Source organism: Bombina bombina, chromosome 12 (genome assembly GCF_027579735.1).
Source record: "Bombina bombina isolate aBomBom1 chromosome 12, aBomBom1.pri, whole genome shotgun sequence".
NCBI lineage: Eukaryota > Metazoa > Chordata > Amphibia > Anura > Bombinatoridae > Bombina > Bombina bombina.
The window spans coordinates 88,081,823-88,105,054 of NC_069510.1; the positions used below are offsets into that span (position 1 = coordinate 88,081,823).

Consider the following 23,232-nt stretch of genomic DNA (forward strand, 5'->3'; position numbering starts at 1 on the left):
TTTAAAAAAATTGTCCATTTTTGCATTGGAAGGTGCTAGGCTTTTAATATTTTTATCTGGCCTAGGTGTGCGTCTGGATTTCTGGCTTTGCAATATTAGTGTGTCTGGCGAGTTCCAATCTCCAAGCTATAATTTAGCTTAGTCACTTTGCAGTGTAAAGGTAGCACAGATTATTCCAGCTCAGGATGAAGATATTAAAGAAGTAAACAAATGTCCCATTTAGATGCGATGTAAAATGGTATTTTTACCAGTTGTATGCTGTCAATCTGTGTCGATCTGTTTAAGCACAACTATTAGTGAAGTGGCTTGTAAACTTTTAAGCTTGTGTACTCCTATAGATCGATGTCGTTTTAAGCTGTTTAATGCGGTTTCTGTTAGGGACTGCTCACATGTTTAAAGACAGTACACCATAAGCAGCTGTTCGTCTCTGCACTGTGCTTTAAGTGTTGTCTAAAGGGCTGTAGTTGCAGGGAATGTGATGTTTCTGCCCCAGTAGCTAATGATAGTCTGTCCGGTAGGGCCTAAATAGGTTTTGCTATAGAGTGTATTGTACGGCCGTTTCTAGGAGTTAAATTGTGCTAGCGACAGGGCTACAGGTCATTTTCCTCAGAGGGGGCAATCGATAGGTTGATGTGCGATCGTTGGGGCACTAAGTGTTTCACTCTTACCCCTTGTAGCAATGGCGCGTGTACTGTCTTTTCACTGTAGCGTGGTGCACACTTAGGCCCGCTGTGCTCTGGGATCTGGTTCCGTCGCCAACCTTCTCAGTTTAGCGATCTGGGCATTGCATTCGGTGCTCCGGAACTTCGCTTGAGGCCAAGTTGCCTTTTCCAGCTTTATAGTGGCCTGGGTGTCCCCTTAATGTGCCGTGGAAAGAGCTCCTTTAACCGGAGCTAGAAATCATGCGGCCATCACAGACGTTGGCCGGCTCCGCCCCCCAACCTTTATTTGTTTTAATCACTGTTTGATCTGGGGTTTTCTATGCAATATGCCACCATCTTTTTTATGTTTTGCAGTGTTCCAGGAGGAGATACTTGGCTTGTTAGAGAGGAAGAGTTGCCTGTGATTTTTTTTTGTTACCATTTTTTTTTCTTTTTTTAGATTATTGTGTTCATACCTTATATTATTGTATTGGTGTTATTCATTTTTAACTATTACTGCACCCCCTTCGGGTTTTATAGTTATACATCACAGTATCTACTATTTAGGCGATGACTAAAATGTGTACGGCAGATGGAGTTAAACGCACTACATATATTTACTATATGACCTGTGAATCAGAGAAACTTCATACTAGATTGCCTACAAATACCTGTAGCTATGGTCTTGCCATCTCATTGTGTTCCCATGAACCAGCAACAATAAATAATTATAACTTTGAGTCCAACCCGGAAAAAAGTGCTAAATACGTTGCTATTATTATTATAACATCTGTGTCTACCTCTTTGGCTAAATGTGCAAGATCACACAATAAAAATTTGAGTATTTCTGTTTTCAATGTGCTTTATTTAGCAGTACACTACAATAAAACTTCTTTATGTTTGCTAAATGAAACCTGGGGTCTGAGATTACAGCACATATCACACGCTCTTTTAAACCCCTAGCTTTAGACATACTGGTATCTTGTTGTAGATGTGCCTATGTTATATACTATTACACATTTTTATTGTTTGCTGGCAGATAACAAACTTGATTTTCTGTTTAAAGGGACATAATACTCATATGCTAAATCACTTGAAACTGATGCAGTATAACTGTAAATAGCTGGCAGGAAAATATCACCTGAGCATCTCTATGTAAAAAAGGAAGACATTTTACCTCACAATTTCCTCAGCTCAGCAGAGTAAGTTCTGTGTAAAAAGTTGTCTTTAAGTTACTGTCCAGCTACAGGTAAAAAAAAAAAATTTAAAATGAAGAAATAAACAGCAGCCAATCAGCATCAACAGTGCTGAGGTCATGAACCTCTTTTACTGTGATCTCATTAGATTTGACTTAACTCTAATGAGATTTCACAGTAAACTTTCTATAAACTGAATAGGGAAATAAAATGAGTGTGCACGAGGCTTACTCCCTTGCGTGTTCCGGGACAGGCATACTGATTTGCTTTGCAATGGGGTGTGAATACTTAAGATATTTTGAGGTAAAATATCTTTCTTTTTTACATAGAGATGTTCAGGTGATATTTTCTAGTCACCTTTTTACAGCTATGCTGCATCAGTTTCAAGTGTTTCAACATTTGGGTATCATGGCCCTTTAATCTCTGCACCCACTAGTCCAAAAGGTTGATCTTAGCTATCCAGTTGGGCTTTTGGTCCTCAAGAGCCACATGGTGCTCTATATGGCTCCTGTCCAAAATGAATGAATGCCCTGCAAGGCTTTATATTGATGCATGGAATACTGTACCAAGCTGTTATCTCAATTAATGTAGTGGGAGTTTCTAAACACTTGTGTAGAATATTCTATATATAGCTTACTACCAGGCTTTACAAATTTGTTCAAAATCTAGGAGCCAGACCATAAATTTAGGAGCCAGAAACTTTTGGCAATCCCTATAAATTTGGCCAAATTTAACTCAAATTTTACTCAGGCCTCTCTTCAAGTTTATATGTTATTATATATCTCATTCACTAAAGAATGGAGAGAGATATAGTGAATTAACTACAAAAAATAATAAAGAAAGTAATTTGATTGTAGAGAATGGAGAGAATACATAAGCTTCTAGTGAAAAAACCCCTGTATGATATTTAGGCTATAGTCCTGAAGAGGAATTACACTGTTTGACATACAGGGAACTGTTCCTAGTAATGTATTGGGCTGTTCTTTGGTGGTTGAAGGCAACCGGTTTTCCTCCAAGTTTAGCATTTGTAACCTCCAAACCTTCATATGGGACAATCAGATTTTAAAAACAATTTTAGACCAATATCAAACATGGCTGTTATTGAAGAACAATACAGTTGTTTTATGGGTTTAAGTAAACCACCATTTGCCCACCCCTGATCTATTGGATGGTGTGCAAGGAACTGGTCCTGATGATTTTTTGGAATCTTTTACGCATGATGAAATATTTAGATGTTTCACAAAATTCTCTGATGCATGTTCACCAGAAGTCTTATCTTGTATATTAATATTAATTGCAAGGACTTAATTTTCTTCTGTCACAGGTTCTCTTTGGGATACAATGAAGAAAAGCAGATGGTCTGGTTAAAGTCCTGATAGATCTGAAATAGACTGTATCCTAAAAATATTCAGCTCACGGGAGGTGGAGGACTGTTTGGGTTCGTTTTGGATGATTTCCGGAGATTTTCTCTCACTCGTAGAAATTCATGGACTCCAGATACATCATTCCTGGTTGATTCCTGCTCTCTCTGGAAAGGAGGGTAAATGTTGAATTATAAACAATAAATTCCATAAAAGATTTCCATTCTTTGCACTATTTTTCACCAGTATTAAAAATCATTATAATGACTATATTCTACAATGGGATAAATTATACACTACTTAAAAAAAGCTTAAGAATATTATTTTTTATATATAAAAAAAAATTATTGGGATTTTTACAGATACTGTATAGGGGCCGATTTATCAATGTCTTTCCGACATGATACGCTGTAGCGTATCATGTCCGACAGACATCGCTGAATGTCGACAGCATACAATGTCGGCATTTAACATTGCACAAGCAGTTCTGGTGAACTGCTTGTGCAATGTCGCCCCCTGCAGATACACAGGGCCAATAGCAGGGGATGTCAATCAACCCGATTGTATAGGATCAGGCGGAATGATGTCCGCAGCCTCAGAGGCAGCGGACCAGTTAAGGAGCAGCCGTCTTAAGACCGCTGCTTATTAACTGCTGTTTCTGGCGAGCCTTAAGGCTCGTGTGGAAACAGGGGCATCAGTGGCCATTCTGCCCTTGATAAATCGACCCCATGGTCTTTAAAAAACATGTAATGTAGAATAGATTTTCCCCATGGCTTTGCAAGTTTTATATTAACTCCTTTTTGATAAGTTGTTGATAGTTCCTCCTACTGATGATTCTGAGAAGTGTAATGTTCTTCACATAGTAGAAAATGTTTTGTATTTTTAAATATATATTCCTATTCTGTATATACCGTATCTATATATATATATATATATATATATATATATATATATATATATATATATATATATATATATATATATATATATATATATATATACAGTATATATATATATATAAAGAACAATGTAGAAGAAGGGCACTCTCAGGGTTTGTATAGAGACAAATATTTTCTTTATTCCTAGAACATTAATACATGGTCGACGTTTCGGCCCTCAGTTGGGCCTTCATCAGGACAGGTATTATCTTTAAACTGCCGAGTGGCAGTAGTCATAGATCCAAACAAGCAAAAAAATATATATATCTATATACAAATATATATTTAAACATAAAAAGAAAATGTTCTTCTATGTAAAGAACATTGGAATGTAAAATATGAATAACTAACCGGGTTTATCACTGTAGGTCCAACGCTGTGTCGGATTATCACATGAGCTGTAAGTTTTAGTTGTTTATTTTTTAAAGCACGCTTCATTGAAGTCTATGGCTCTCCGTAGTCAGCATTGCACAAGCAGCTCTTGTGAGCTGCTGGTGCAACGCTGCCCCTGCAGATTCGCGGCCAATTGGCCGCCAGCAGGGGGTGTCAATCAACCCGATCGTACTCAATCATGTTGAATTGCGGCGATGTCTGTCCGCCTGCTCAGAGTAGGTGGACAGGTTATGGAGCAGCAGTCTTTAGACCGCTGCTTTATGACTGGTGTTACTGGCGAGCCTGCAGGCACGCCAGAAACACGGGCCCTCAAGCTACATCCGGAGCTTGATAAATGGGCCCCCTGAAGTTTGCTCATGTGGAAACAATTTCGTTTCAACTTGTAATAAGTGTGCTAAACCGCATGCGTTAAAATATTTACTTCCAGCAGCATTTGCACATGAACAAAAGCGCTCGATAGCGCCCCACTTGTAAACTGGCAATATATAGGCTAACAGTCTCAATGGACCTGGTGTGTGGGGATCACCCCTGAACTTTTCTTCCTGAGATCATTGATGAACCATTCATTTAAGTGACTGGCTTGAACCATCACCACCATGGTAACCTTTGCCAAATGGTATTCAAATCTATAGCATTGTCCACCCCCTATACTTAAAGGGATATGAAACCAACATTTTATCTTTCAGGATTCAGATAGAGCATGCAATTTTAAGCAACTTTCTAATTTACTCCTATTATCAATTTTTATTTATTCTCTTGGTATCTTTATTTGAAAAAGCAGAGTATAAGCTTAAGAGCTGGCCTATTTTTGGTTCAGCACCTGGGTAGAGCTTGCTGATTGGTGGCTTAATGTAGCCACCTATCAGCAAGCACTGCCCAGGGCACTGAAGCAAAAATGGGCTGGCTTCTAAGCTCACATTCCTGCTTTTTCAAATAAAGATACCAAGAGAATGCAGAAAAATTGATAATAGGAGTAAATTAGAAAGTTGCTTAAAATTGCACTCTCTAACTGAATCATAAAAGAAAAAAAATGGGTTTCATATCCCTTTAAGTGATCAATAATGTTCCAAATCATAATATTTTCCTCATTGTTTTTTTCCCCTCTAAATTAGTTTGAGTGCCATTGGTGATATTATAGCTTAAATTTGCTGATAAATCAGAGATATCATTTCCAGGTCTTCTGTTATCCTGTGAAGAGCTCACTCAAGCCATTTATTGTCTGTTCTCTGTAACACTGCTGCTCAATATCATTGAAATAACCATCATCAGGTTTCAAGGCCGATTTAGAGCTTTACATTTGGAATCCCAGGGTCCAAATCCTGACCTCAACTTTACAAACAGATTTTCCATAACTATACAAGGCAATTAGATGGCCATCAACATAAATACTTCGGTCATCAACCAGAACAAAGCAAGGGTAAGCTAATATAAACCTCTTCAACGCCTTCTCTGTCTTAACCAGCCACGTTGGCATCATATTTTATTTTGCTAGTAGACTAATGTATATAACCTGTGGATTGGTAGGTGCCATTCATCTTGTGTAGACAAACCTAGTATACAATAGGGATGTCTGTCTCTTACTGTATAATTCTGAAAACCTAAAGTGTTAGTATTAGGGACAATTCATGCTCTTCAACCTTTAGGGCCCTTTCATAAAAAAATAATCTTCATTAGGGAGCCAAAGAAAATGTAAAGCATAATTACACATGTTGAAGACAAGGTGTGGCTTAAGTTTTGTTAGAACTAACATTGCTTGACCTCACACACACTCTAAATATCCAGGAATAGGAAGACAGAAAGAGGATTTTTTATAACATTGAGGGGCCAGAGAGTAAGGTCTTTGGTGTCACCAGCCTGCCATTTACTATGCTCAGGTATCTAAAAATAAGCTTTTAAAGTTCACAGCTATGTCCGTACCTCCTCTCTCCGCTGTTGCCATTTCTGTAGTTCCTTTTCAAGGGGAGGGATGACGTGTTCTGGGTCCTTACTCTCCCTCTCCTGTGTCCTTCTTTTCTCCAGTACCTGTAATAACTCTGGTTTACTGTGTAGGACAAGGCCTCTGTAATGTGAAGGAGATGTTTAGAATGTGAAAGGAACACTTTACTCAAAACTGTTCTATGATTCATATGAAAGATCATATGAACATGTATATGTTAACATTTTTTTCTGAAAAAATATTAAATAAAAACAGTTTAAATTTAAAATAATGTATCACTGTCAACATTGTTCCTACTTATGTTAATTGGCTGATAAGTGCTTCCAACAAATGCTCAGTAAGCATTAGCAGGAAGTGCCTATCAACCAATGAGGATTTGCAGGAATTACCAATCATCCTTACTGAGAAGCTTTTGCTTCATATTTTTTTCATGCAAAAAATTAATAAATCATATTTAGATTCTACGCGTTCATATGGATAATAGAAAAAAAAATGAGCGCAGTGTCCCTTTAAATATGTATTCTCTTTTCTTCACATTATAGTTACTCTGTGCCTCTCAAGAAGCCTGGAAGTCTAGAGCGGTGTGTGGCTGTTATATATATATATATATATACAGTATATATATATATATATATATATATATATATATATATATATATATATATATATATATATATATATATATATATATATATATATATATATATATTTATATATATATATATATATATATTCCGACTATACCTCCCAGCTTCATAAGCCTTACTAGCCTCTTGAGCTTGGTGTATAATGGTTTAACATTTTTTGTGTGCAATTTTAACTTTGACTGTATGCTATCTATAAAATCAAGCAAGCCTTCATTTGAAAGAGGAGATCCTCCTATTTTAAGTAAATGATCTAATTGCTTTATGGAATTATTTTGGACTGATATAGACTTTTATACACTAAACCTGGTGTCGAACAGATTTGATGCCATTTTCACACACTCAAATTGATATCCAGAAGGACAGATGATTCAAATAGAGATCAAAGGGCTATTTTCTCATATAACCCAAGTGGATGCCCAGGCTATGAGCATCTGGAAGCTCAAGATCTGCCACCCATAAAATCCAATGCCCTAAGCACAGGTCATGTGTGCCTATCAGACACTATGTTCGTCTGACCCACTTGTCACTATATTCTTAGTGAATTAGCTGCACAGTACAACAAGGAACTGGTGATGCTGAGAGTACATTGTTATCTTAGTGAATTTAGGAGGGGTGTAGCTCTGCTGTCCAAAGAGCCCAGTTTTTCAGGCAGAGTTTCGTATTTTCCAAATTAACTGCAAGGTAAAATAGGCAGCTGACTACTACGGCCTAGATTTGGAGTTTGGCGGTAGCCGTGAAAACCAGCGCTAGAGGCTCCTAATGCTGGTTTTAGGCTACCTCCGGTATTTGGAGTCACTCAAAATAGGGTCTAACGCTCACTTTTCAGCCGCGACTTTTCCATACCGCAGATCCCCTTACGTAAATTGCGTATCCTATCTTTTCAATGGGATTTTTCTAACTCCGGTATTTAGAGTCGTGTCTGAAGTGAGCGTTAGACATCTAACGACAAAACTCCAGCCGCTGGAAAAAAGTCAGTAGTTAAGAGCTTTCTGGGCTAACGCCGGTTTATAAAGCTCTTAACTACTGTGCTCTAAAGTACACTAACACCCATAAACTACCTATGTACCCCTAAACCGAGGTCCCCCCACATCGCCGCCACTCGATTAATTTTTTTTAACCCCTAATCTGCCGACCGCCACCTACGTTATCCTTATGTACCCCTAATCTGCTGCCCCTAACACCGCCGACCCCTATATTATATTTATTAACCCCTAATCTGCCCCCCTCAACGTCGCCTCCACCTGCCTACACTTATTAACCCCTAATCTGCCGAGCGGACCGCACCGCTACTATAATAAAGTTATTAACCCCTAATCCGCCTCACTAACCCTATAATAAATAGTATTAACCCCTAATCTGCCCTCCCTAACATCGCCGACACCTAACTTCAATTATTAACCCCTAATCTGCCGACCGGAGCTCACCGCTATTCTAATAAATGTATTAACCCCTAAAGCTAAGTCTAACCCTAACACTAACACCCCCCTAAGTTAAATATAATTTTAATCTAACGAAATTAATTAACTCTTATTAAATAAATTATTCCTATTTAAAGATATATACTTACCTGTAAAATAAATCCTTATATAGCTGCAATATAAATTATAATTACATTGTAGCTATTTTAGGATTAATATTTATTTTACAGGCAACTTTGTAATTATTTTAACCAGGTACAATAGCTATTAAATAGTTAAGAACTATTTAATAGCTACCTAGTTAAAATAATTACAAAATTACCTGTAAAATAAATCCTAACCTAAGTTACAATTAAACATAACACTATACTATCATTAAATTAATTAAATAAAATACCTACAATTACCTACAATTAAACCTAACACTACACTATCAATAAATATATTAAATACAATTCCTACAAATAACTACAATGAAATAAACTAACTAAAGTACAAAAAATAAAAAAGAACTAAGTTACAAAAAATAAAAAAATATTTACAAACATAAGAAAAATATTACAACAATTTTAAACTAATTACACCTACTCTAAGCCCCCTAATAAAATAACAAAGCCCCCCAAAATAAAAAAATGCCCTACCCTATTCTAAATTACTAAAGTTCAAAGCTCTTTTACCTTACCAGCCCTGAACAGGGCCCTTTGCGGGGCATGCCCCAAGAAGTTCAGCTCTTTTGCCTGTAAAAAAAACCATACAATACCCCCCCCCAACATTACAACCCACCACCCACATACCCCTAATCTAACCCAAACCCCCCTTAAATAAACCTAACACTAAGCCCCTGAAGATCATCCTACCTTGTCTTCACCTAACCGGGTATCACCGATCCGTCCTGGCTCCGATATCTTCATCCAACCCAAGCGGGGGCTAGACATCCACTGAAGAAGTCCAGAAGAGGGTCCAAAGTCTTCATCCTATCCGGGAAGAAGAGGCGATCCGGACCGGCGACCATCTTGATCCAAGCGGCATCTTCTATCTTCATCCGATGACGACCGGCTCCATCCTGAAGACCTCCACCGCGGACCCATCTTCTTCCGGCGACGTCCAACTGAAGAATGACGGTTCCTTTAAGGGACGTCATCCAAGATGGCGTCCCTCGAATTCTGATTGGCTGATAGGATTCTATCAGCCAATCGGAATTAAGGTAGGAATATTCTGATTGGCTGATGGAATCAGACAATCAGAATCAAGTTCAATCCGATTGGCTGATCCAATCAGATTGAGCTCGCATTCTATTGCTCCATCCTGAAGACCTCCACCGTGGACCCATCTTCTTCCGGCGACGTCCAACTGAAGAATGACGGTTCCTTTAAGGGACGTCATCCAAGATGGCGTCCCTCGAATTCCGATTGGCTGATAGGATTCTATCAGCCAATCGGAATTAAGGTAGGAATATTCTGATTGGCTGATGGAATCAGCCAATCAGAATCAAGTTCAATCCGATTGGCTGATCCAATCAGCCAATCAGATTGAGCTTGCATTCTATTGGCTGATCGGAACAGCCAATAGAATGCAAGCTCAATCTGATTGGCTGATTGGATCAGCCAATCGGATTGAACTTGATTCTGATTGGCTGATTCCATCAGCCAATCAGAATATTCCTACCTTAATTCCGATTGGCTGATAGAATCCTATCAGCCAATCGGAATTCGAGGGACGCCATCTTGGATGACGTCCCTTAAAGGAACCGTCATTCTTCAGTTGGACGTCGCCGGAAGAAGATGGGTCCGCGGTGGAGGTCTTCAGGATGGAGCCGGTCGTCATCGGATGAAGATAGAAGATGCCGCTTGGATCAAGATGGTTGCCGGTCCGGATCGCCTCTTCTTCCCGGATAGGATGAAGACTTTGGACCCTCTTCTGGACTTCTTCAGTGGATGTCTAGCCCCCGCTTGGGTTGGATGAAGATATCGGAGCCAGGACGGATCGGTGATACCCGGTGAGGTGAAGACAAGGTAGGATGATCTTCAGGGGCTTAGTGTTAGGTTTATTTAAGGGGGGTTTGGGTTAGATTAGGGGTATGTGGGTGGTGGGTTGTAATGTTGGGGGGGGGGTATTGTATGTTTTTTTTTACAGGCAAAAGAGCTGAACTTCTTGGGGCATGCCCCGCAAAGGGCCCTGTTCAGGGCTGGTAAGGTAAAAGAGCTTTGAACTTTAGTAATTTAGAATAGGGTAGGGCATTTTTTATTTTGGGGGTCTTTGTTATTTTATTAGGGTCTTAGAGTAGGTGTAATTAGTTAAAATTGTTGTAATATTTTTCTTATGTTTGTAAATATTTTTTTATTTTTTGTAACTTAGTTCTTTTTTATTTTTTGTACTTTAGTTAGTTTATTTCATTGTAGTTATTTGTAGGAATTGTATTTAATATATTTATTGATAGTGTAGTGTTAGGTTTAATTGTAGGTAATTGTAGGTATTTTATTTAATTAATTTAATGATAGTATAGTGTTAGGTTTAATTGTAACTTAGGTTAGGATTTATTTTACAGGTAATTTTGTAATTATTTTAACTAGGTAACTATTAAATAGTTCTTAACTATTTAATAGCTATTGTACCTGGTTAAAATAATTACAAAGTTGCCTGTCAAATAAATATTAATCCTAAAATAGCTATAATATAATTATAATTTATATTGTAGCTATATTAGGATTTATTTTACAGGTAAGCATTTATCTTTAAATAGGAATAATTTATTTAATAAGAGATAATTAATTTTGTTAGCTGTAAATTATATTTAACTTAGGGGGGTGTTAGTGTTAGGGTTAGACTTAGCTTTAGGGGTTAATACATTTATTAGAATAGCGGTGAGCTCCAGTCGGCAGATTAGGGGTTAGTAATTGAAGTTAGGTGTCTGCGGTGTTAGGGAGGGCAGATTAGGGGTTAATACTATTTATTATAGGGTTAGTGAGGCGGATTAGGGGTTAATAACTTTATTATAGTAACTGTGCGGTCCGCTCGGCAGATTAGGGGTTAATAAGTGTAGGCAGGTGGAGGCGACGTTGTGGGGGGCAGATTAGGGGTTAATAATAATATGCAGGGGTCAGCGATAGCGGAGGCGGCAGAATAGGGGTTAATAAGTGTAAGGTTAGGGGTGTTTAGACTCGGGGTACATGTTAGAGTGTTAGGTGCAGACGTAGGAAGTGTTTCCGCATAGCAAACAATGGGGCTGCGTTAGGAGCTGAACGCGGCTTTTTTGCAGGTGTTAGGTTTTTTTTCAGCTCAAACAGCTCCATTGTTTCCTATGTGGGAATCGTGCACGAGCACGTTTTTGAGGCTGGCCGCTTGCGTAAGCAACTCTGGTATCGAGAGTTGAAGCTGCGTTAAATATGCTCTACGCTCCTTTTTTGGAGCCTAACGCAGCCTTTATGTGGACTCTCAATACCAGAGTTATTTTTATGGTGCGGCCAGAAAAAAGCCGGCGTTAGCTACGCGGGTCTTTACCGACAAAACTCCAAATCTAGGCCTACTACTTCTACAAAATTAATGGTCTCATCTACAACTGTCTAAACTTAAATTGTCAAATAGGACATCTCACTAGCCAAGAGTTGTATCTCCTGCGTCCCATGTAAGAACTACAAAGGTAATATTACATTGTTTTATCCCTATATAACAAGCACATCTGCCACCCATTCTCAAGATGCAATGTGTATGTTTGTTTATGTATAAGATGAGGTGTTTAATGCGTCTAGTGATTCCAATTTTAGTCTCTTTCCAAGAGTGAGTCATTTAAAGGGATACTGAACCCAAATGTTTTCTTTTGTGACTCAGATAGAGCATGCGATTGTAAGAAAATTTATAATTTACTCCTATTATCAAATTGTCTTCATTATGTTGCTATCCTTTGTTAAAAAGCATATCTAAATAGGCTCAGTAGCTGCTGATTGGTGGCTGCACACAGATGCCTCGTGTAATTGGCTCACCCATGTGCATTGCTATTTCTTTAAAGGGACACTGAACCCACATTTTTTCTTTTGTGATTCTGATAGAGCATGCAATTTTAAGCAACTTTCTAATTTACTTCTATTATCATTTTTTCTTCATTCTCTTGCTATCTTTATTTGAAAAAGAAGGCATCTAGGCTAAGGTGCCAGACAATATTTGGTTCAGACCATGAACAGCACGTGTTTATTGGTGGGGGAATTTATCCACCAATCAGCAAGAACAACCCAAGTTGTTCACCAAAAATGGTCCGGCATCTAAACTTACATTTTTGCTTTTCAAATAAAGATACCAAGAGAATGAAGAAAATTTGATAATAGGAGTAAATTAGAAAGTTGCCTAAAATTGCATGCTCTATCTGATTCACAAAAGAAAAAATTTGGGTTCAGTGTTCCTTTAACAAGGGATATCTAAAGAATAAAGCAAATGAGATAGTAGAAGTAAATTGAAATGTTGTTTAAAATTGCATTCTCTATCTGAATCATGAAATAAAATGTTTGGGTTTCATATCCCTTTAAACAGGGACTGTGTATGTCTTGCTCCAACTCAACCCATAGCCTATCCAACCCGCCCACTGTCCACTTCCATGGTACTTCCATGACTCCGCCTCTCTGCTTGCTGTCCGCTCACAAGCCTCTCTTTCATACTGCATAGACCTCAGAACGCCTACAGAAAATGTTAGGATGTATGCTTTAATGTCCTTTTAGTCCAGCATGGTGTGTTTGTGAGGATATTAGGCAGTATATGCCTCACAAGGGTACATACTTCCTGTATGTTAGAAGCAACTCCTTATGCAGCTCCTGGTGGGTACGTGAGGACTTCAGAGGGTTGTCAGGTTTACATGGAGGGATAAACTTGGGAAGAGAAGAATCTGAGACCAGATCACTTGATCCTTCCTTTCCTGTGGCTAAAGCTGTGAGAGAGAAGGTCAAAGGTCGGCAATAGTCAGCAAAATCCCGTTGCCTTATGCACTGATGCACACTGTCAGATGTGGTGACAAACAGACCCATGAAAAAAGTATATTTTCTAATCCATGAGACGAAATATTTTAATTAGAAAATTATATAATATCAGACTCTAGTTAAATACAAGAAACCTTTAAGAAATATATTTATTGCAGGATATTAAGTGGGTTTTGCAACCATTTTAACAAACCTTCACAATTACACTGTGATACTGTTTGAACATAGGTTATGTTTTTCATTTAACTATTAACATGAATTCCTGGTGTGCATACAATTAATCATTTTAATATTATTTTCCTTAAAGGGACATAAAAACCCAATTTTTTTTCAGGTCTCAGATTTTCTTTTAGATTTTGGTTCCATTTGAAATCAATGGGAGAAGAAAAATAATAAATTCTGCTCAGTTTACATTGAGTTCATTATCGACTGTTGGCTTGTCTTATGTGGCCAATAAAGGGGAATTAAAGGGGCAGTAAACAACTTGGTAATTACGAGACATTTTTGTTGTGTTGTGATATAATAACATATCAGCCAAGTGTTGATGTTTTTACAAATTAAAATCCTTTTTACTCCAATAATTGTTCAATATCCAAATTCCACCCACCATATGCATTATTATTAGTAGGAGCCAATCTGGGCTTTAGTCCACAGACAACAAGGCTAGCTAGTTAGTATGGGTACATATCCACAAAAACAGAATTCCAAAATCCAATTTGTAAAAGTAACACAGAAACTTCCAAAACATAATCAGAATTTGTAAACCACTTCTGGATCTAAATCTAAATGTATTAAAATACAAAATAGAAAGTGAAAAGCTTATATGTAACAATACTGAAAGGACACAATCTGAAGTAGAAAGTAATATAAAATACAAAGTGCAAAGTGTTAGTGTAACAAAACTCTCATATCATGCAGTGCTATATTGAGTTTGTCTTTCCTTCACATGCATGGAACGCCCCAAATATAGCAAAATGTGCATGTCTAGAACCTTGTGAGAGATCTCACAGTGTTGGAGGGTTCTACACTTTTTCTTTTAGAATTAAGTGAGTTCAGCCCCTGTGAAATCTGCACTACAATTTCTCTCCAAGCAGGGAAATCTTTAATCATCAGGTCCTATGTGTTTAACTCCTGCAAAAGGTTTTCAAATGGATTCACACTGTATACTCATACTTGAAAACCCCAACAAAAAGCCATTTGATACACTTGGCATGGGAGTTTTAATGGACTAATTTTGGGACCACTAATGATATGTAAATATACACAAATCAAAAGATAGAGATAATTACCATCCTTCCCTGGGATCGAAACTGAAAAACAAAAAGATGTAAGATTATAAATGGTTAACAACGTCCAATGAAAATTATATATACTCTTTGTAAACCAAGACACACTATCACAGGCAGATATTATAGAATGCAGATTTACTATCAGTCTTATACAGAAACATACTGTCAGTCATTACAAAGATGAGACTATAGCAAAGTTCATAGACAAAGGTTCTATATAAGATGAAAAAATGAATAGTGTCAGACATTTATATATATATCGCAAGTGAAACGTGTCAGATGATGGTACGGTAACAAGGGTCAATGTGTTCGTTTTTGGAATTTGATCTTTTAATAAACTTTGATGCTTTTATTTTTTTGAATACTACTTTATATTAGAGCATATGGATGTGATGGATATTGTTTACAAAAGATATGATACTGTATTAACCCTTAAAGGGATATGAACCCCTTTATTTTTCCTTTCATGATTCAGATAGAGCATGCAATTTTAATCAACTTTCTCGTTTACTCCTATTATCAATTTTTCTTCGTTTTCTTGGTATCTTTATTTAAAAAAGCAGGAATGTAAGCTTAGGAGCCGGCCCATTTTTGGTTCAGCGCCTGTGTAGCGCTTGCTGATTGGTGGCTAAATGTAGTTAGCAATCAGCAAGCGCTACCCAGGTGCTGAACCAAAAATGGGCTGGCCCCTAAGCATAAATTTCTGCTTTTTCAAATAAAGATACCAAGAGAACGAAGAAAAATTGATAATATGAGTAAATTAGAAAGTTTCTTAAAATTGCATGCTCTATCTGAATTATGAAATAAAAAGTCTGGGTTTTATATCTCTTTAACCTAATATCGAAGCCCATTGTACCACGTGATCTACGTCGCAGCTTTAGGAAGCCCCAGCAGTCTCAGCTGTCAAGTGGCAGCCGAGAGCTGCTGTTGCTGAATTGCAGGCATCTTTAGTCATATGGTAACGGAGCATGATCTGTGCTCCGGTTCCATATCAAGGCAGATGCCTGAACATTATAGACAGTGACACTGTGCGGGAGGTGTGGGAGGTAAAGCGGAAAGTGGGTTAGTGACGTGGGTAGTGACCCTACACTGCAGAAAATAAATCAAGGGAGAGGGAGGTATGGGGAGCTACACTATAGAAAAGGGATGGAATGGGTGGGAGGTTCCCACATGTTATGATCACTGGGAGGGGGAGGTGGGGAAACTGCTACACTACAGAAAAGTTTTAAAAAAATATAAAATTGAAAAAAGAATTCTATAAATGTGATACTGGCACATGGCTGTCAGTATCAAGAATGGCCGTCATTGCTGGGAGGGGGAGGGTTAGAGAGATGTTTGCAAGGGACCAGGGAGGTATTAGGGCTGAGGAAGATCACTACACTGCAGAAAAACAAACACACAATCAGTCTGATTCACAGACACACACTATCAGATGTTCTCACACAGGTGCACACAATCAGTCTGATACATAGACACACACTATCAGATGTTCTCACACAGGTGCACACAATCAGTCTGATACACAGACACACACTATCAGATGTTCTCACACAGGTGCACACAATCAGTCTGATACACAGACACACACTATCAGATGTTCTCACACAGGTGCACACAATCAGTCTGATACACAGACACACACTATCAGATGTTCTCACACAGGTGCACACAATCAGTCTGATACACAGACACACACTATCAGATGTTCTCACACAGGTGCACACAATCAGTCTGATACACACACACACACTATCAGATGTTCTCACACAGGTGCACACAATCAGTCTGATACACACACACACACTATCAGATGTTCTCACACAGGTGCACACAATCAGTCTGATAAACAGACACACACTATCAGATGTTCTCACACAGGTGCACACAATCAGTCTGATACACAGACACACACTATCAGATGTTCTCACACAGATGCACACAATCAGTCTGATACACAGACACACACTATCAGATGTTCTCACACAGGTGCACACAATCAGTCTGATACACAGACACACACTATCAGATGTTCTCACACAGATGCACACAATCAGTCTGATACACAGACACACACTATCAGATGTTCTCACACAGATGTACACAATCAGTCTGATACACAGACACACACTATCAGATGTTCTCACACAGGTGCACACAATCAGTCTGATACACACACACACACTATCAGATGTTCTCACACAGGTGCACACAATCAGTCTGATACACAGACACACACTATCAGATGTTCTCACACAGGTGCACACAATCAGTCTGATACACAGACACACACTATCAGATGTTCTCACACAGATGCACACAATCAGTCTGATACACAGACACACACTATCAGATGTTCTCACAGAGGTGCACACAATTAGTCTGATACATAGACACACACTATCAGATGTTCTCACACAGGTGCACACAATCAGTCTGATACCTAGACACACACTATCAGATATTATCGCAAAGGTGCACACAATCAGTCTGATACACAGACACACACTATCAGATGTTCTCACACAGGTGCACACAATCAGTCTGATACACAGACACACACTATCAGATGTTCTCATACAGATGCACACAATCAGTCTGATACACAGACACACACTATCAGATGTTCTCACACAGGTGCACACAATCAGTGTGATACACAGACACACACTATCAGATGTTCTCACACAGGTGCACACAATCAGTCTGATACACAGACACACACTATCAGATGTTCTCACACAGGTGCACACAATCAGTCTGATACACAGACACACACTATCAGATGTTCTCACACAGATGCACACAATCAGTCTGATACACAGACACACACTATCAGATGTTCTCACACAGGTGCACACAATCAGACTGATATATACACACACACACACTATCAGATGTTCTCACACAGGTGCACACAATCAGTCTGATACATAGACACACACTATCAGATGTTCTCACACAGGTGCACACAATCAGTCTGATACACAGACACACACTATCAGATGTTCTCACACAGGTGCACACAATCAGTCTGATACACAGACACACACTATCAGATGTTCTCACACAGGTGCACACAATCAGTCTGATACACAGACACACACTATCAGATGTTCTCACACAGATGCACACAATCAGTCTGATACACAGACACACACTATCAGATGTTCTCACACAGATGCACACAATCAGTCTGATATATACACACACACACTATCAGATGTTCTCACACAGATGCACACAATCAGTCTGATACACAGACACACACTATCAGATGTTCTCACACAGGTGCACACAATCAGTCTGATACACACACACACACTATCAGATGTTCTCACACAGGTGCACACAATCAGTCTGATACACACACACACACTATCAGATGTTCTCACACAGGTGCACACAATCAGTCTGATACACACACACACACTATCAGATGTTCTCACACAGGTGCACACAATCAGTCTGATACACAGACACACACTATCAGATGTTCTCACACAGGTGCACACAATCAGTCTGATACACAGACACACACTATCAGATGTTCTCACACAGATGCACACAATCAGTCTGATACACAGACACACACTATCAGATGTTCTCACACAGGTGCACACAATCAGTCTGATACACAGACACACACTATCAGATGTTCTCACACAGATGCACACAATCAGTCTGATACACAGACACACACTATCAGATGTTCTCACACAGATGCACACAATCAGTCTGATACACAGACACACACTATCAGATGTTCTCACACAGGTGCACACAATCAGTCTGATACACACACACACACTATCAGATGTTCTCACACAGGTGCACACAATCAGTCTGATACACAGACACACACTATCAGATGTTCTCACACAGGTGCACACAATCAGTCTGATACACAGACACACACTATCAGATGTTCTCACACAGATGCACACAATCAGTCTGATACACAGACACACACTATCAGATGTTCTCACAGAGGTGCACACAATTAGTCTGATACATAGACACACACTATCAGATGTTCTCACACAGGTGCACACAATCAGTCTGATACCTAGACACACACTATCAGATATTATCGCAAAGGTGCACACAATCAGTCTGATACACAGACACACACTATCAGATGTTCTCACACAGGTGCACACAATCAGTCTGATACACAGACACACACTATCAGATGTTCTCATACAGATGCACACAATCAGTCTGATACACAGACACACACTAACAGATGTTCTCACACAGGTGCACACAATCAGTGTGATACACAGACACACACTATCAGATGTTCTCACACAGGTGCACACAATCAGTCTGATACACAGACACACACTATCAGATGTTCTCACACAGGTGCACACAATCAGTCTGATACACAGACACACACTATCAGATGTTCTCACACAGATGCACACAATCAGTCTGATACACAGACACACACTATCAGATGTTCTCACACAGGTGCACACAATCAGACTGATATATACACACACACACACTATCAGATGTTCTCACACAGGTGCACACAATCAGTCTGATACATAGACACACACTATCAGATGTTCTCACACAGGTGCACACAATCAGTCTGATACACAGACACACACTATCAGATGTTCTCACACAGGTGCACACAATCAGTCTGATACACAGACACACACTATCAGATGTTCTCACACAGGTGCACACAATCAGTCTGATACACAGACACACACTATCAGATGTTCTCACACAGATGCACACAATCAGTCTGATACACAGACACACACTATCAGATGTTCTCACACAGATGCACACAATCAGTCTGATATATACACACACACACTATCAGATGTTCTCACACAGATGCACACAATCAGTCTGATACACAGACACACACTATCAGATGTTCTCACACAGGTGCACACAATCAGTCTGATACACAGACACACACTATCAGATGTTCTCACACAGGTGCACACAATCAGTGTGATACACAGACACACACTATCAGATGTTCTCACACAGGTGCACACAATCAGTCTGATACACAGACACACACTATCAGATGTTCTCACACAGGTGCACACAATCAGTCTGATACACAGACACACACTATCAGATGTTCTCACACAGGTGCACACAATCAGTCTGATACACAGACACACACTATCAGATGTTCTCACACAGATGCACACAATCAGTCTGATTCACAGACACACACTATCAGATGTTCTCACATAGGTGCACACAATCAGTCTGATACACAGACACACACTATCAGATGTTCTCACACAGGTGCACACAATCAGTCTGATACACAGACACACACTATCAGATTTTCTCACACAGGTGCACACACCACTATGAGACACAGACACTCACTAATTGACTACTCATACCCCAGGGATACTGAACCTATGGCTATGGCACAAGGTGACACTCAAAACAAATTTGCTTGCAATCAACTTCTGGGCTATTTTTATATTGACTGTAATTATAGGCAGGGCCGCCATCAGGGGGTGACAGGGGTGACTCCTGTCAGGGGCCCAATGGGCCAGGGGGGCCCCATGAGGCAAGAACTAAAAAAAAAATATATATATATATATATATATATATTTTTTTTTTAAATTTTGGTAGCCACCAGTGGGTACTACAGCAGAGTGCTAATTGAGCATGGGAAATGTTATTACAAGGAGTAAAGTATTAGCATTTGAGAGGATTTCTGAGTGTGCACTAAACCACTATGCACAGTGTGAGACAGACTTGGCACTTTGTTTGTACAGTGTGTGCCTGAGTCAGATGGCAGATCACTTTCATTTGCAGAGGAGGTAGGACTTACTTAGCAAATGTTTTTTTTATTTCTTTGTGCAATTTCAGATTGTAACTTCAGTGTGGTAGTAGTTGTATGGTGGGACCAGGGGTCCATAAAAACACATTTTTTTTAACAGCAGTGTATTTATGATTATTTGACAATGCTGTAGAAATTCTATATTTTGGGGGAAAATGGGAAAAAACAAACAAACATATGTCAACCTTTTAAAAGTACTAGCCATCTACCCAGATCATTAATGTACAATTTTGAATTCACAAAATTATTTTTGTTTGCACATTTACAAATATGATTCTTTAAAAAGTGATCTCTTAATTTCTGCAATTTTTTTTATCATGCATGTCACACAATGTTGATTTAGGGGATGCAAGGTGCATAAATGTTTCCTCCTGTGATTGTTTCTGTGGGTGTCTGTGTTTATGTCTTTGTGCTTTGGTTTGTGTCTCTATGAGTGTGTGTTTTTTTTTTCTGTGGGTCTCTCTGTGACGGTGGGTGTGTATGTCTTTGTGCATTTTCTGTGGATGCCTGAGGGTGTGTGCATATGTCTTTGAGCTTTTTCTATGGGTGTCTCTGTGAGGGTGGGTGTGTATGTCTGTGTTTTCTGTGGATGTCTCTGTGAGGGTGTGTGTGTGTATGTATGTATGTATGTATGTCTGTATTTTCTGTGGATGTCTCTGTGAGGGTGTGTGTTTTCTGTGGATGTCTCTGTGAGGGTGTGTGTATGTATTTGTGTGTTTTCTGTGAATGTCTCAGTGAGAGTGTGTGTATGTATGTCTTTCTGTGTTTTATGTGGTTGTCTCTCTGTGTGTGTATGTCTTTCTGTGTTTTCTGTGGGTGTCTCTGTGTGTGTGTGTGTGTGTATGTCTTTGTGTGTTTTCTGAGGCTGTCTCTGTCAGTGTTTCCTTGGGTGTATGTGCAAGTTTGAGTTTGTGTGTGTGTCCATTGTCTGTTCCTTTTTAGGACATTTTGACCTTACTACTGATTATTCACATCTTTCTACAGACTTTGAGACTAATGAGACCTTTCCGGAAGTCACCAAGCCACCATTTAACCTTTAAATTATTGTTTAGGCAGTTCAGGGCCCTTCCTTTCAGCCACTGCATGCTGTTGTCATCATTTAGTTGTCATCTTCCTTTACAAAAAGATAACCAGAACTCCATATTTTGTTTTCTAAATCTCCTTTTTTTACAAAACTGTAGTTTACCTCATTACTTGTCAGGTCAATGTAAACAAGTGCTGAGTGTCTGTGTCTGAGTGTGTTTATTTGTGTGTCTGCTAGAGTGTCTATATGTGAATCCTTATGTGTGAGTGTGTGTGTGTGTTTCAGTGTATGAGTGTGTCTGTGTGTGTGTATGTTACTACCTTTACAACATTTCCAAGTTTAAATAGACACTTAAGAATAAAGTGCATCTACGTTTTAGTCACTTGGTTAAAAATTGCACATGTCAAAGGAGGGGGGGGGGGGCCTGATCAATGGTTAAGTCAGGGGCCCCAAAATTTCTAGTGACGGCCCTGAATAGGGCCTTAAGGACCAATCAATACAGCAGAAGTACATAATTCTCAAATACATACAAACACTGAACATCAAACAAGCTGTATTTTTTTCTGACATATTTCAAAGCTTCCTTTCATTTCCCTGTCAACTGTATCATGTGACAGCTGTAGATGCGCTGTGAACTCTTGCACATGCTCAGTAGGCGCTGGTGCTTTAGACAGTGTGGATATAAGATTGTGCACATTCCTCAGTCCATTAGCTGCTGTTGTTTTACAGTTGTTTATATGCACTAGCTGTTTTATAGACAAAGGCTCCTGTTAGACTCAACTCAATAAAAAAACAACCTCTTCAAGTGCATGAGGTGTGGTAAATAAAATGTTGCAAACACTTCTGCCATATAGTACTCAGCACTGAGAATAGCTAGATATGCTCTTCAACAAAGGGTAGCAAGAGGACAAAGTGAGCTTGATAGCAGCATTACATTTGAAAGTGCATGCTTTAAAGTCACTTTCATAAATTATTTGTTATAAATTCCTGCTATATAAAATCTATTCATCTATACAGTTTTATTGGTGATAAATATTATGAATTTGAAATAAAAAAAATAAATGGAATATTTCTTTAATGTCCCTTTAAATTAAAAAAGTACTATGGGGTTGTCAAGAGAATTGTTTAAAGATTATTATAAATATAGGTACTTTTAGAAAATGTTGCCACCCCTGTAATCAACTGGTGCACACTATCATACATTTAACATTTTTATAAACAGATACAAACTGTAAAGCACGTGCATTTATTAAAGGGGCATAAAACCCAAATTTTATGCATATATGATTCAGATAGAGTATGAGATTTTAAACAACTTTCCAATTTACCTAGGTAGAATCAAGAGGTGCTGATTGGTGGCTGCACATATATGCTTCATGTTATTGACTAACCCAGTGCATTCAGCTAGCTCCCAGTCGTGCATTGATATTTCTTCAACAAAGGATACCAAGAGAATGAAGCAAATTAGATAATAGAACTAAACTGGAAAGTTGTTTCAAATTGTATTCTCTATCTGAATCATGAAAGAAGAAAAATTGGGTTTCATGTCTTCTTATGCAAAATAGTCTCATGCATTTATTTTATAC

General features: G+C 38.7%; 1 protein-coding gene across 2 annotated transcripts in view; it reads right to left on the bottom strand.

The window, feature by feature from the left end:
- Positions 1-2,219: 2,219 nt before the first annotated feature.
- LOC128642762 (actin-associated protein FAM107A) overlaps positions 2,220-23,232 on the bottom strand; it is a 50,403-nt gene continuing 29,390 nt past the window's right edge. For both annotated transcript variants that reach the window (XM_053695557.1, XM_053695558.1), the window contains 4 exons: positions 14,778-14,798; positions 13,292-13,439; positions 6,447-6,588; positions 2,220-3,365 (listed from right to left, as the gene is read on the bottom strand). In XM_053695557.1, coding sequence (XP_053551532.1) covers positions 3,246-3,365; positions 6,447-6,588; positions 13,292-13,439; positions 14,778-14,798 — 431 coding nt within the window. In that variant the 3' untranslated portion in view covers positions 2,220-3,245. The remainder of the gene's footprint in view (positions 3,366-6,446; positions 6,589-13,291; positions 13,440-14,777; positions 14,799-23,232) is intronic.